Here is a 16,442-nt window from a genome sequence, read left to right as displayed (position 1 = left end):
TAGAAACAACAACTTTTTGCATTAATCAATTTGTCAAGATCCCCAAAGAATTACGTGACAGATAAAGAAACTGAAAACAGAATAAAGGAAAGGTCACAAAAAGTCTGTAGAGGGAGTCAATGTGAAACTCAGTGGCATGCTTTCCATTGTCATTTTAAATGCTGACTTGGGGTCAAATAACATACAGGAAGGAAAAGGGTTTCAGAATCATTAAAGCAGAGCGTATGTGAGATGCATTTATTTGAGATATCCGACGCATGTTTGACGCTATTCAGATCCGCTAATACTTCAGCGATCACAATTGGTAATCTTTTCCATTTTCTGAAAAGGATGAGCTTGATTATGCCTGCAGTGTTGACACACAGGATGTCAAAAGATGAAGATAGGCAGTTAAAAAGCGTTCATCACCGCCTTCACTTTTCCTATAGAAAAAGCACAGGCAACAGCTCAAAGTATACCGCCCACACTCCACCGGTTCTGACTCAAACGCTTGATAGTCTCCCTTTTTGTTGCCAGTCTGGCACAGAAATATATCTTTCCCTGAAGTCTTCCTAAACCACATGAAATGCAGACGTTAACTTGCACATTTTAACATCCTTTTGCATGTATCGATTGTGAGACACACATCTCCATCACGCGCCATGCTAAGGTAAAGGGATGCATGCTCACAGTACTGAACGTTAGCGATGAGGCAACACCAGCAGTAAAGTACGTTACCTGTTGGGCAGAGCTGGCACTTGTCACTCCCCGCTGATGAGAAGTGACCTTCTGGGCAGTCTATGCAGTGGGACTGGGAGGGGTTGGGCTCCTGTCCTGGGGGGCAGCTCTGAAGATCATTGCGATTAGATTTCATTGCATGTACAGAAGACGGAGCAAATCAAAACAATTATAAAGATATTCGGGCGTGTTACATGCCTGAGGGCCCATATTGTTTTTAACCGTGGAACCATGTATGTGCAGATTTTTAAAACAGCAACAATACAATGAAAAGAAATCCTAATAATGAACCTTTTTAACATGGCCATCAGGACAGATGAAGCCCCGAGTGCAGGGCAGGCAGTGCAGGACTCCCTCGGGTGAGTGCTGCCCCTGGGGGCAGGCCCTCAGCTCACCGGAACCCGGATCACAGGAGGTACCGGCTGGGCACGGCTTGCAGGCTGCTCCCTCCTCTGTACTGATGGAGCCTGGAGGGCAAGGCTGTGAAAAGCACAGAAACACAGTCACACAATACAGTGCTGGGGAAGTCAAGTAAGAGAATAGAGCTTGAGTTGATCAAAATACGTCCAGAAGGGCTGCCAAGCAGTGTAGAATTTATCAGTGTAGAGGAATCTCATACCAGGCATGCTTTTACATCCGCTTTCCCGGTGAAGTAGTTATGGGTACCAGGTGGACATTTTCTTGGGGCAGATGTTCCTTCCCCTGAACAGCTGACACCAAGAAACAAAGTTATTTCAAACTTTTAAGCAATTAGTTTGACTTGCAGCTGGAGGCACAGCACTCTGTTGTAATAGGCTGAATAGTAAACCCATCAGGATTAGACAATATAAACATTATAAAAGATACAGCACAGAAATAAACAGTTTTTATTTTAAGATTATTATTCAGTCATGCTAAACTTACTAAAATCCCACAGGACATTCCAAGCAGTTTCCTGAAGTGTAATAATAGCCTCCTTGGCAGGATATGATGCAGTCTCTATCACAGCTGAAGTCACAGTCCGTAGACAGGGTTAATACTGCTAATGAGAAGAAGAAAGCATTATGGATTTGTTTGTTTTTTAGTTATAGAAGTCAAAACATTTCTACCTTCAAATGTCTAATGAAGTGTCTTCTACAATGTTATTACAAATGAGACTGGCAAAATGTTTAATGTGATAAATAAGCATGTTTACGCATTGTAACCGCAGTACATTGGTTAGGGTGTTTCCACAGTGCAATTACAGTGCAATACAAGACAATTCCATTTGGCTCCGTTTTACTGTAGGTATTCTGTAAATGGAACAGCAGTGTTAGGCGTTACCAAATCAAGTTAGCTACATTAGCAGTCGTTTTGGTTGGAACTCACCTGGAATTATGAAATGGAAAATCCACAATGGTGCAGTCCATTTAGGCACATCCTTTATTGTTACACTTACGACCAAATCAACAGCTGGAAGCATTTTGGGATATTTACAAAACACATCCAACCCAACCATTGCTCTTCAGAAACCTGACTCAAAATACTCAACCATCACAATACCTTCCAAGAGCCAACAGCCAGAAAGAGAAAGGCAGAGACAATGAAATCGACACCCGGTTAACTGAGAGTGACATTCAAGCCCTTCCTGTCCTTGCAACACGATAACTCCAGCGATAGTTAGAGTGAAATAGGGCTCTTATAAATAATCTACGGTATTAATAAGATGCAGGGTTTCATCCTAGGGTGCTGGCATGCATACTCAAACAAATACAGGAATTCTGCAATGTTCTGTCACAAAGGATGCATACCTATACATATTATAGGTATTATAGGGGCAGCAGTGTGGAGTAGTGGTTAGGGCTCTGGACTCTTGACCAGAGGGTCATGGGTTCAATCCCCAGTGGGGACACTGCTGCTGTAACCTTGAGCAAGGTACTTTACCTAGATTGCTCCAGTAAAAACCCAACTGTATAAATGGGTAATTGTATGTAAAAATAATGTGATATCTTGTAAGTCGTCCTGGATAAGGGCGTCTGCTAAGAAATAAATTATTATTATTAATTATTATATACAGGCACAATCAAATATTCCACTTTGGGTGCTCATACTTTCCGAGCACCTGTTTTTTCCTTTTGTTTCAAGTACTGGTTGTTCCTGCCTGGTGCAATGCCGTAGCAATGAAAATGGACAGACCAAAACCCCAGGAGGAAAGTCAAGGATCATGCCCATGTTTTACTTCTTCATCCATCATACATTGGCCAACCCTAATGTATTAATCAGCTTCTTAATGCCCGTACTTTCATCTTATGTTACCAGTTTGTTTTAAATAGCAATTGTGAACTCAACCTTGTAACAAGGAACGGACAGAGAGACAAGGTTTTCACAGCTGGTATAAGAACCACAAAATCATCACATCTAGAGCCCCTATGCTGGAATCATCTGAACAAGCTAAACATCCCTGATGTGAACAGTATAGCTTTGTCCGCTAACCTTGCCTCTGATTAAATGTGTAATCTCCTGACCTAGTATTCATATGTGGTTGATGAGAGCTCAGCTTTACTGTGGATACTCCATAAATGGATTTGCAGGGTTAAACGTGCTTGTTATTTTATGCAACATACTGTCATCTTGTTCAGTCTTGTATGATGTGGGCACACTGCACTTCCAGGAATATGACAGGGTTAGAACTGAAAAGAAAAGGATTGTAGTTCGCAAGGGAACTAGCTGTGCTGAATTGGATATATCTGGATGCAGTCTGCTTTCATCTCTAGTCAGGTCAGCTGATTTCCAGTTAGTCAGCTTGCTTCCCTCCGTTTCTCATTCCATGCCAAAAAGCAAGCGAGAGGACCAAAGCGCAGGAAATAAACACCAGCATGATGGTGTTAGAGCTGATGTGAGTTCCTCATTAATGCTTACTGAAAAATGACAAAGCTAAAACTGACTGCAGTGCTGCTTCGCACAGTGCTGAGAATGCCTGGGTATTTCCAAGGACTGTCATCTGCTATTATACTGCACAGTATGTAGGTCTGATTGTTTTTCTTTTAACCTTCAGGAATAACCACAGGCTCTGGGTAAGAGAAGGAACCGCTATGTCACTGTTTAGAGGACTGCTGGTTTTCCTCTGTCTCCTGCAAGCCACAGGTAAGTCACACAGACAGACAATGCAGTCTTAGTGTTGAATTTAAATCAAGGGAAGTAATGTTAAAACTTTACAATGCATTAGCAAGACCTCATCTAGAATATTGTGTTCAGTTCTGGTCACCTCACTACAAAAAGGATATTGCTGCTCTAGACAGGCTAAAAGAATTGAATCTATTCAGTCTTGAACAAAGAAGACTACGCGGAGATCTGATTCAAGCATTCAAAATTCTAAAAGGTATTGACAATGTCGACCCAAGGGACTTTTTCCACCTGAAAAAAGAAACAAGGAGTCACAAGTGGAGATAAAGCGGCATTCAGAACAGAAAATAGGAGGCACTTTTTTACACAGAGAATTGTGGGAATCTGGAACCAACTCCTCAGTAATGTTGTTGAAGCTGACACCCTGGGATCCTTCAAGAAGCTGCTTGATGAGATTCTGGGATCAATAAGCTACTAACAACCATGGCCTCCTCCAGTTTGTAAACTTTCTTATGTTCTTATCTTCTAAAAGCTATTGGCATTTAAATCATTCGAATCAGAAACTTCATTGTTGAACATGTTTTCAAAATTAAAAATTGCAGCATTTTCTTGTGAGATAAAAATAAAACCCTCCAAAACGTTCCTTAAAACAACAGACAAGTTTGACTGGAGGACTCAAAGCGGTGTGCTGGAGTTGTTTGTTACTTTGATAACATAAACAGTTTTTCCTTCAACCGAAAATGGTGTAAACTGTACTCGGGCTTGGCCTCTTGTATCATATTGTATAATATATATATATTTATTTTTCAGATAGTGTTAACAACCACCTTAAAACAAGCACGGGGAAGCGCGTTGAACTGCCATGTGAATACCCTTTCGAAGATCAGGGTCCAATCTCAGAGCTGGTCCTCCATTGGAAGAGCCCGAACGATACCTTGCTGTGTGCCATTGTAAAGCAAAAAAGCATCCACAGATGCCAGCCCGGATACGTGTTTCAGTACAGCCCCGGGAAGCTCTCCCTCGTCATTGAAAAAGTCAGGAGGGAGGATTTGGGGAACCACACCTGTTCAGCTTATAAACAAAATGATCATTCTGATTACGTCACAGATATTTCATTAGAAGGTCAGTATATAGTGGTTTATACAAGTGTTGAGTTCTAGCACTAAATGACTTTTATTCAACACTACAGAGAAATATTATTATTATTATTATTATTATTATTATTATTATTATTATTATTATTATTTATTTTTTTACTGGATCTTAATGGTTTCTATCTCGCATTCATTCAAATCCAATGACTGGCCAATCGCACAATTCAAAATTGCTCTGTGTCGCTCGCCAGATGCAAAGCTTTATCTAAATAAATTCTACAAATTCAGCTGTTCAATGTATGTTTAAAAATACTTTCCATACATTGCAATTGTTCTTATGGGTGTGCCGATATGCAACTGCCTTTAAGAAGTATTTTTTAAAATGGGCAGGTATTAAATAAATCCATTCATTCATGTGTTGATTTCAAACCCAGAAAAGCTATAATTCTCTTCCCTTTACAATTGAGTATCCATCGATGGCAATTGCCTTCCACTTTAAGTCGAAAGTGAATTTTCATCTCCTCTGGGGCACTGACATTTTTCATAAAATGAATATTTTCAGTACGGCAGTAAAAATGTCTGAGGGTTTCTAGTCTGAACTCGCTTGTTACCCATTCAGTATCACTTGATCTGAGACACAAGCAGATCAAGTGACAAGCAAGGTCACAGTATCAGCCCACCCACAATATGTCTGTTAGCCGCTAGTTCTACCGCTCTGAAACCACATTACCCACCTCCCTCCAGAACACTGTCATGCGAGCAATGTCGTTGAACACATACATTCAGGCTTCCTGATTCATGCATGAAAATCTGTTTGATGTGAAATACTGGCAGGGGTGACATTTAAATTACAGTACCACTAAACATATTCTTAAAGAATACAGCACTAAACAAGAATCAACAGTGTGGAGTAGCGGTCAGGGCTCTGGACTCCTGACCGGAGGATCGTGGGTTCAATCGCAGGTGAGGGACACTGCTGCTGTACCCTTGAGCAAGGTACTTTACCTAGATTGCTCCAGTCAAAACCCAACTGTATAAATGGGTAATTGTATGTAAAAATAATGTGTTAAAAATAATGTAATTGTATGTAAAAATAATGTGATATCTTGTAACAATTGTAAGTCGTCCTGGATAAGGGTGTCTGCTAAGAAATAAATAATAATATATATTATATATATATATATATTTTTTTTTTTGTATATATTTTTTTATATTCTACAGGTCGCTCACTGTCTCCTTCATGCACTACCTGTTGTAAACCCTCATGTAAGTTTTATTTTATTACAACTCTTCCAAAGTTATTCTGTATTTTAGAAATCATACAAAGTGAGTTTTAATACAGAGCTCCCTCGATAGCTCACGATTCATCGATATCTGTTAACTGGCGATTAGGCCACGTGGACAGTAAACTTTTACAAGTCCTATTTTTTACTTTAGAAGAGCCTTCAGTAATTCATGGTTTTCTATATCTTTTTGATGTGCAAGTCAAATAGCAAAATAAAGAGGGAGAGCTGTAGCGATGTATTAATACATGGAAAAACAAAACCACAAATACAAAGGATTCCTCACCTTTTTCTTTTTTTACTTTCCAGGTTATGCACTTTTCACAGCATTATTTATTACAGTCTGCATTACACGACAGTGGAATTGACTGCCCTACTTGCTATGTAGGGATTCCACGTTGGTATCTCCTACAGCAGACCAAAAAGAGCAACACTGCTATTCAGTAATGTGACATTGACCAGGTGAATGTTTAACCAAGTATCAGGTAACAGACCCTGTCCTTCTTTTTATTGTGATCATTTTTCCTGATCACAGTAATCTTCTGGAACTCAAAGGGGAGAAACGGCAGACAGCTGAAAAACGAACAGTCTTATACATACCCAACCAAAACAAAGTTTAATTTGTGGATTTCACAGCAATAATAAGTGTAGGCTTACATACTCTGTCCTTTCTTTAAAACCAAATAAAGCCATCGAAAAATAATCTTGTCGACTCATATCTTCAGTGTTTTAACTATTGTTTTAGCTACTGTATGCATGAACTTCTAAAAGAAACTGACTAGAGAATTGTGTTTGGTTTCACAGTACTAATCTTTCAAGACATGAGCCAAGTAGAGTCTGTGAAACCAGCCTTTCATGAATTATTTAACCAATCAGTACCGGCTTTAAAAACAAGTCCTTATGAAGAAATGAGTCATCGTAACTATTACTGATAAAAACACATGTGATAAGCACAACTTGTTTTCCACTGAAGTGAACACTGCTCACCTGCTTTTTTCAGTTTTACAATAAGCAATTGTAAAATAATCAGCAAAGTTGTTTTTTCATGTTTCTATGTATTGTGTTGAAAACTGCAATTAATGTATTTTCCACAAGACTGGTTAATCTGTAAAGAAAGCTGTGTTTTAAGTTGTATAATGTATTTAATTGTGTTGAGACTGGCACTGTAAATAAAATGTGTTTAACATGTATTGTTAACAAAATACTTTGGTGGGGAACTATTTCTGTGACTTCGTTTTTTCAGGACATTTTCTTTCAAATTGCGTCATCTCTCAAACACAAACACTCAGGTGTCTATTTGATATAACAGATGTTTTCCGTTAACAGAAATCTATTTTAGAGGGGATGCTTTTATTCCATCTTCAGAGCCCTGTTTGGTTAAGGTGTTAAGAGCATCACTTTCACTTGAGGTTAGATGCTCTGTTTATCACATCTGCAAGCAGTACATGCGACAAGCATCAATCTTGTTTGTACTCCGAGGAGTACCCAGTTAAGATCAATACATGCCTTTTCATTACATGGGATATATGGGCAAAACTCACAATCCTTTTTTACTCCTTTTTAAAATAATTTGTCAATTTATTATTTTGAAAAGTGACTACCTGTTAACATTACAGCACTAGAACCCCCCCACCCCCACACAAATCTAAGAATACCCAAGAACCCTTGAATTCAATTTAATTAAGTTGGGCTCATGACATTATTGAAAAATGGTTGACTACAATAGACAACCGTGATTATTCCTAGTAAGAATGTGTAAAACGTACCCTATAGCTATGGCCAAAAACGTTGCATCACCCTAGAATTTAAGAAAACCTATATGAACACAATTTAGATATTTTATTTAACATCAAACTACAAAAGGATATCGCAAAAGTCTACCGGAAGCCATAATAGTAGCACAGTATTTCATTGAGATTTTGAAACGTCACATTTTAAAATGTGTCAGTTTTTCGTTCAGTGTATGGAAAACTATAAAACGGTGTGTAATTCAATACGTTAACATAACATTATTCAGCAGGTTTCATTTAGATAGAATTCTATAGGGTGATGCAAAACTTCGCCATAGCTGTACAATACAAGGCATGCTTTTTTAAGTCCTCTCTTTTTAGGGACTTGTTAAACAAAGACTTGAAAAAAAGACTTACTAAGATCTATGTATAATATGCTTTTGCTAGATTGTATGCTGTTTTCACAAAGACTTGCACACACACCCATGCTTCAGCCACTTCCTCCCAGCGACACGCTTTCGCAATACCGAAAAAAAAAAAACACCTTTGGGTTTATTGCACAGTGCAATGCAAATTGGGCTCTATCTGTGCATACCAGCAAGGTGAAAAGAAGACGACAAAAAAAGTGTGTGCTTAAGCATAATCTCCTCAGCTGAACACAGGCTTACAAAGAATGTTTCTCAATTTGCTTTTATGGGCCTTTTCCATGCAAGGTAAGTTCTTTTTTTTCCAGTAATGAAATAGTGTTTTGCATTTGATATCATTCAATAGTAAAATGCAAGAGGATAGGTACCCAGGTGGCCTATTCCAGTGATGTTAAACATGTGTTTGTTCATTTATTTCAAGATAAGAACATTCCCCTCAGTTTTAATTTAAAATAAAGGAAACATTTTATTCAATTCTGTTTCGTTATCCTCTTTAATTTAAAAACAAATATATAGACAGAACATTAATTTATTCTAAGCTTCCTTGCAAACAGATACCGAAAGAATATTTGGAGACCAAGTTGTGTAGAAGTGACACAATATTAAAGCAATGGGGATGCAATAGTTATGCTGAGGGACAATGGTACAACAGTGGCAGCTACAAAGGGATGAGCGTTCATCGGTTCACATTACACTGCTAACATTTTCAAATATGACACATCTGATATCATGGTTGTGACAGTAAAGACACACTCTCAATCTTCTTTGCAGGTTGCATAGTTAGTTGTCTACAGCGATCGGTAGTCCATGCTTTTGTGGGAGACTCGATTACACTCAACTGCACATATAATTCCACTGGATGGTTTCGAGAGTACTGGTATGACAACAAAGCTGTGAAACAAACAGAAACCAGCCGCGACTGTGTCAATATCAGTTCATCCAGTGCTCGCCGATGCACTCTGTCATTGACCATCGAGAAAATCACTGTGCGCCACACGCCGGAGTCTTACTACTGCATGGTGGAGGATGTGGAGGCATATCCTCTTAAAAAATGGGAAGAATGCAAAACGGACCTACGGATTCAAGGTAAAGCACCGTTTACTTTTATTCAGGTGAAATATTAGTAAATTCTTTATTTCTTGGTTTTTTTTTTGTTTTGTTTAAATTCACAAATGTGGCTAATTCACAGTTAGGCAACGGCTGTTATATTGACAGTCAATGGCAATGCTCACTGTGTAAGGAACAAAGCAATACTGGGTAGCATAAAGAAGTGCAGGGGGAAAAAAAAAAAAAACAGCCAAATACATTTCTTTCATTTTACCTAGCGCAGTGTGAAGTCTTCCGAATCCCAGGGGTGCACTGAATACATGCTGTCTCTTGCAGGCCGGCCCAGTCTGCCAGTGGTCACCCCACGTAGGCAGCTGATTGCAGGCAGGGAGTCAGTCCTGACCTGCTCTACCTCCGGGTTCTACCCCAGCAACATCACAGTAAGCTGGCTGCACAACGGACACCACATGTCTGAAAGAGGAGCTGAGAAGTACTTCTCGGACAATGAGGACGGGACATTCAATGCCACTAGCAGCATCACCTTCATCCCCAACGTCACACATCACAAAGACATGATTGCATGCCAAGTGTCACATGCATCTCTGATCCAGCCAGTGATGAGCAATCTCTCCCTGCTTGTTAACTGTAAGTATGAGAGGCTACTATCCCGACTGCAGAGGCTCCTCTCGACTATCATCACAAAACCACACTGAAAAGAAAGGGACAAAGTGTAGCTGCTGTCAGAATAGGAATCTACAAGCACAAGTATAGTAGTAGTAATATCTCTGGATTTGGAGTCTTCAATACCAAGTAGTTTTTCTAGTTGCTTATGTATGTATTTGAACTTTCCAGTTTATGACTGTGTGTTTAAACTTACTGAGGTATTGCTTAATGCAGGGGTGACCCCAGCTGGCTCTTCCACTCCTGATCTTTGTTCCAACCCTGTTCTAAATTGTTTAATTGAACTAGTTAAACTTCCATCCAGACCCTGACGTTAGTTAATCATTTTACCTGTTAAACCTGGAGTGGAATGGCCCTCCATCGGACGCATGTGGCTTAACGCTATCAACACAATCATTTGCTTCCTGTCTAGATGGTCCTCGGTCAGTTAGTCTGGTTTTCCGCACAGCTCATACAGCGGACGCTCGGCTCATAGCGGTGAACTCTGATGTCATAGTGAGCACAGTCAACTCTTTCCTGGAGCTGGAGTGCCTTGTGGACAGCTACCCACCCGCCCACATTGACTGGAAGAGACAAGAACCAAACTCGTCCTGGAGGAAGATACTCAGCAAGGAGTTAAGATGGACTGCAATCCAGGAGGCAAACACAGGGGTCTACTGGTGTTTTACATCCAACAGTTACGGGGAAGCAAACACCAGCATCACAATTGTTGTGCAAAAGCCGAGTAAGTTAAGATGGCAATGCTGCATTTAAAAACTGCCTGTTAAATAATAATGCATGAATGGTGAGCTACTGTTTATAATTCTTTATAGTTAAAAACAGTCTGTGAATGATTGAGTCAATATTTTGGGAGAATGTAGTTAAATTATTATTATTATTATTATTATAATGGAGCTATAACATCTCTGTCCAACACTTTGTGATTCTAGATATATATATATATATATATATAGATATATATATATATATATATATATATATATATATATATATATATATATATAGATAGATAGATAGATAGATAGATAGATAGATAGATAGATAGATAGATAGATAGATAGATAGATAGATAGATAGATAGATAGATATAGACATAACTTACTTACTGCAACTTACTTTTCTGTAGGCGGATTCCACTTGGTAAAACTCTTAGCAACTATGACTGTAACTCTGGTGGTTGTGTTGGCAGCGTTGGCCATTTACTTCTATATTACCAGTAAAAGAAAATGGAAAGGTGAGTAAAATAACAGGTAACCTCACACCTTATCCATGCCAAATAAAGACACATACCATGCATAAACATAATACACCAAAAAATGTGTTAGAAAGCTAATTGTCAGCAGGGTAATCCCCTAAGCTTTTGTCCCAGGTTCAAATCATGTCTGGATGAGGGGAAGCTGGAACACCAGAATATTAAAAGTGGTGTGCTAGCCAGGGTAGATGCTTGCTGGGTGGACTTTCCTGTTCCTGTTCAAATATTTATTGCATTCAGTCTGCAGCTAGCAGACCGTCCCTTTGTTTTAAAGAAGAAAAAAAGTGAAAGCCGAATCCAGATATAGACCTGTCACTTTTTTCTCTGATTCCAGACTACATTCGGTGGTGACTCTGTACTATTTCAAATCACAAGGAGAAGTGAAATTGAGGAATGTGTTTATTTAGCAATCCCCCCTGGGGATTTCACAGGCTCAGCGTAACGCTGGACCATTTCTCTTTTCAGTTTGCCTATTTTTCACAAACGCTGCACTTTTCTATCAGTCACGTCAGACTTCCTGTATGTCACCGCAAAAGCAAAAGTTTGCAGATTACCTGCAGCTGTGAATTGTCTTGGTAAGCGGTATCGAGTCTGGAAGTTGGGTGTTTCTCACAGTTTACTACCTAACGTTGGAGAATTTGATTAGCACTGGATTAGTGCAGATCGGGGTGTGTTAAACCAGTCGCACGTGTGGAAACGATCAAATAAACACCTAGTACTGCACTCGGTCCTTGGTATCCACAGGAAGCGTTTTTGAAATAATAAAGCGGCAGGAGACTGAGCAATCAGTATCATAAAGTATCATTACTTTAATTTCAGATAACTCTTATTCAATAAGTATTGTTTTAATAAAGAAACATCCATTGGGTGGTATAGATTACATCAACATGATGGCAGGCAGCACCACAGCCATGTTAAAGTGTAGCTATGATGGTACCATAAACTTTTATTTAATTCCGGTCTCAGTCAGAAATGCAGATGTTTTCAAACAGCTTTGCTGGGTTTTTTTTTGCAGGTCACCCTTCTCTTGTTGTCTCACTGAGGTAAGACACAAATCAACTCAATATAATAAGGTGTGTTGGGATTTTCTGCACACATTTATAACCTACCTCTGCTGCAAGTAGTGGAAAGATCAGGCTACTGGGTCTCAAGAGAGGTGGGGCTCTAGTACTGAAGCTAAATCTACCTGTAGCTACCGACTCAACGGCATTTAACACATTGGCTTACACATCCACAAACTGAGGTTTACAAAATGTGTTTACTAGGGCTGTGCTGATACTTGCACTCGTAATTTCCTTGAAGTATTTAACAGGCAGGCATGAAATACATCCATTCAATAATGTGTCCTTCCCTCACCTTTACAACCGAGTACCGATCACCTTCCACGCGGAGTGTTTTAATAGCCGGTTGAGAGCGAATTTTCCTCTCATCCAGGGGGCTGACATTGTTTGCCGCCGGAGTGCCGTACCAAGGCCATAAACAGCCAGCTTTTCTTGTTTTGAAACCAACATATTAATAAATGGATTTATGTAATACCTGCCGATCAATACTTCTTAAAGGTGATAACGAGAGTGTCAGCACACCTCTAATGCTTACAATAATTAGAGCTGGCTGTATTCTGTTACATCTCATCTGCTACACTGGAGAATCAGCAGCTTTCCTGTCAATTTCTGTTTCTTTTTGCTGCTTCTTTTGCGGGTAACAGAATGAAAATATCCACAGCTCATGTAAAACATGCCTGACCTCAGGCTTTATTTAAAGCTGCTGTTCGGGGGATGATATTTATGTCTTTCTTTTCTTCCGCACATTTACAGCCCAGAACCTGACGAATCTATTGAAGAAAAGAGTAAGGAATCAGGTACAGTCTGATGAGATTAAAAACTATCATTAAGTGATGAAGATGCCTGCGGACGTGCCTCATTGATCACCTTCTGGCAAATTCCTTTTTTCTGTGTTTTTTTTTTCTTCAGTTTTTCTCCAGCGCTAAAGTTTGCTGTTTAAATTAAATAGCTGTGCATTTTCAGTTTTGAAACATGCACTCATTCCTTGTTTTCCCAGGAAGTCTTTTTTTTAATTGATTAAGAGTCATGATTAGGAGTTGAGCAACCAGGACCCTGATTAAAATACATTGCACATGCATGTAGCTGCATGAACAATTCCTACAACAGCAGTTAATTCAGTACAGCCTTAACAAGGGCTTGATGCTGAGATTCCTGGCGCCTGGTGAAAGGACCTGGAGTACTTCCCTGAAGTCACTGCGTCTGGTACTTTATTGAAGCATAATCCTAGTCTATTATCTGCTAACCCTCTCAGGTTGAGAAATGCCCTCATTCAAAAAAAAAAAAGTGTATGTAAGGTTTCTTCTCTATATAATTAGTACTCTGCAGCTCAATCATTTCTATAATCTACTTAAAAAAGAAGAGTTTTCAAAACCCAGGAATGGATACCCTGTATATTTAAAAACCACATTACGAAACACTAAATACAATATATTATTCCCCCCAAAAAATAATACATTTTATACTATGTGTGCTGTGTATACTGGACCGTGAAGTTGTTTACGATACATTATGGTGGCAGAAGGAGATATCTGGTCATAAACTGCCAAAACAAGCTACCATTTAACCATGCACATTACTGTCAATTTCAGCTGAATATGCCGCGATATGGAGGGGAAGTTCTGTGTCACAAGAAGCTGCTGGTAAGTAAAAAATACACAAGGCCACATCATTTACTTTTGGAAATAGCTTTAAATTGGAACGCTAAACTGACTCCAGCCGAATTGATGATTGTGTTGTTCTGTTGCTAGAATCGTGCCAGCTTGTTGCTGCAGGGTTTTCTGTTGTGTGACCTGGGTCTTTACAGGACATCATACCTGATAACAGACATAAACAGAGATGAGAGCTTTATACGAATCAGAGCTGTATGTTCCCTCTCTTTTCACCCAGACTGTCTCAGTATTCAAGAAGTCCCCTATGCTGACATTCTTATTTCTGGAAGGGGTTGCAGCACACCTGAGCAGAGGCGCATTCCGGAGATTCTGTGTTCCGATGACACGCAGGTGAGGTAAACCCATCTATCCCAGATCAATGCAAATGGGGTCTAAGCTATAAAAAAAAGTGTAGATCGAATTGAATATATTTGCGCAGTATTTATTTCAATGATTAATGTATTTTTCTAAACTCAGGATTGGACCAATGAAGAGCTCGACCCGGCCCATCCGCACAGTCTCCAAGACAACACAGGACTTCATGTAAGCCAGCTGGAAGTCACAAGGAAACTGAGCACAAGTTCCGAGTACGCAGTCATTAACTATTCCAGCAAACCGTGCTGCTGACGAAACAACCCCAGCTGCCATGTGCATTAACTGCTGTGTACCCAGGAGGACCGGGAAGTAATACATTCCAAGTGAAAGTAAAGCCCTTTCACCACAACTCTGCTTACACCCATCACAGCAGTCTACACAGAGCAGGGGGGTCCAAACACAGGCCGGCAAGGCAATTCTTTGGACACTGGGTCCAGCTTTGGCCACCCTTGACCCAGAGCAAAGACTCTTGAGCTTAGCGAATGAATCCAGCCGAGGTGGGAACGTAGCATCGCAAAGGCGTGAGTTCCATCTCATTGCTTTGCGGGATATCTTTTCCATACAGAATGCACACATTCACATAGAAACAAATACAAACGTGTCTAGTTTCAAGCTGTATTAAATGCTGTACTGTAATAGCACTGTGTTGGTTTTGCAATGTGTGTCACAGTGTTATCTCTGCAGATAAAGCACTCGTGTTTTTGCGGTGCTGACATGTTTATAAATACATATTTTTTTTCCACTCTGTTGTCATACTTCTATTTTTTAAGGGTGGGTGGGCAGCAGATGCATTGTAATTAGGTAAGGAGTGCTTTGCAGTGGATTCTGCCCCCTGCAGGCTCCCCAAAAGCAAACTATTTTATATGGAACAAACAACTGAGTTTTTTTTTTTTGTGGCTTGCATATTTTGCAATATACTGTAATGCTATTTGTATTCTTGTGTAGTTGAATTTAATCTGCAGTTTCAAATGGATAAACTGAACATATTAGTAAAAACAGACTGTACAGCTGTGGAAAATGCATCCTTTTTGTGTGTAAACCAAACAATATTTAGTTAGCACAATTGCTTGTTTCGTGTTACATAGTTCCTGAATAATACTGTATGTTTTGAAATTTGAGTAAAAAGTTAAGTACTGAAAACTGAATTTTTCTGCAGTGCTCCAAATTAAACATCCGATTCAAATGATACTGTTTTTTTTTTTGGCAGTGCCATCTGTAAATGCATATGGTTATATGCCATTTCAAACAGTGTCACAGGAAATGTAAATCTCAATGCACCACCACGATACATATTGCCAAACCAAGCCATGCATTGTGGCATATGAAACGGTTATTGCGGTTGATCAACGTAGCAAGCAAATATGTATCTGAAAGCTAATGTTTTCAAATTAGGAAGACTGTCACCTGTCGATGTCAATCTCCCGGGCGGTAGAGCGCACCGGATCGCATCGGGTGCCACCTTCACAGGGTGCAAAGCAAAGGAAAGCAAATCTTTTACTCTCTTTTGATGGCGTATTTTCATCGTGAGACGCGTGTCGTCGCATTTTCTGGCAACATCGATCAATGTTCGCTTGATCCTCAGTATGATCCAACATTTTTCCCTGTCCTTCTCTGTTAACGGCGATATTATTTAATATTAAGCGCCTATGCGTTTTATGCGTAAAATTACGCGGGCGCGTAATTCCACGGGGTGTAGCCAAGTTACTTAACTATTTAGTGAAATACAGTGCAATACAATACCAAAAAAAAAAACACTTTGTGCATGTTTACAAATACTGTGACTTCAAGAAGCAGATTTTCCTTTTTACTGCTTTAAATAAAAAACAAAAAGGACTTTGGTTGTTTTAAAAAACAGAAAAAAATATGAAAAAAAAAATTAATAAAATATACTTTCTGTTGATGTTTTTCAATTCAATCGGTAATCCTGTTTAGAAATAAGTACAAACGGCAAAACTCAATGACACACAAAAAACACTCTAACGCTAGCGTTAAAAATGGAAACATTGTGGTGGGCTTTCTTATTGCAAAAACACGCCTCTTAAATGTG

At 39.4% G+C, this 16,442-nt stretch overlaps 2 protein-coding genes and 1 long non-coding RNA gene across 3 annotated transcripts in view; 1 reads left to right on the top strand and 2 right to left on the bottom strand.

The window, feature by feature from the left end:
- Window positions 1–891, bottom strand: part of LOC117397123 (zonadhesin) — a 44,171-nt gene extending 43,280 nt beyond the window's left edge. The window contains exon 1 of the mRNA XM_059009491.1: window positions 718–891. Coding sequence (XP_058865474.1) covers window positions 718–853 — 136 coding nt within the window. The 5' untranslated portion in view covers window positions 854–891. The remainder of the gene's footprint in view (window positions 1–717) is intronic.
- A 178-nt stretch (window positions 892–1,069) lies between these two features.
- LOC131707359 (uncharacterized) overlaps window positions 1,070–16,442 on the bottom strand; it is a 28,322-nt gene continuing 12,949 nt past the window's right edge. Inside the window, exons 2-4 of the long non-coding RNA XR_009311151.1 lie at window positions 1,621–1,735; window positions 1,337–1,427; window positions 1,070–1,197 (exon numbers count right to left, since the gene is read on the bottom strand). This is a non-coding gene — a long non-coding RNA (uncharacterized LOC131707359). The remainder of the gene's footprint in view (window positions 1,198–1,336; window positions 1,428–1,620; window positions 1,736–16,442) is intronic.
- Window positions 8,161–15,559, top strand: LOC117966678 (uncharacterized). The gene is made up of 10 exons (XM_034913236.2): window positions 8,161–8,618; window positions 9,102–9,416; window positions 9,714–10,022; window positions 10,471–10,782; window positions 11,185–11,292; window positions 12,326–12,353; window positions 13,125–13,168; window positions 13,961–14,011; window positions 14,259–14,371; window positions 14,498–15,559. The coding sequence occupies exons 1-10, from the start codon at window positions 8,579–8,581 to the stop codon at window positions 14,645–14,647; spliced, it is 1,470 nt and encodes a 489-aa protein (XP_034769127.2). The 5' UTR covers window positions 8,161–8,578; the 3' UTR covers window positions 14,648–15,559.

Source organism: Acipenser ruthenus, chromosome 39 (assembly GCF_902713425.1).
Source record: "Acipenser ruthenus chromosome 39, fAciRut3.2 maternal haplotype, whole genome shotgun sequence".
Taxonomy (NCBI): domain Eukaryota; kingdom Metazoa; phylum Chordata; class Actinopteri; order Acipenseriformes; family Acipenseridae; genus Acipenser; species Acipenser ruthenus.
Note: the sequence above shows the minus strand (reverse complement) of the source record. Positions and strands in the feature narration are given on the sequence as shown.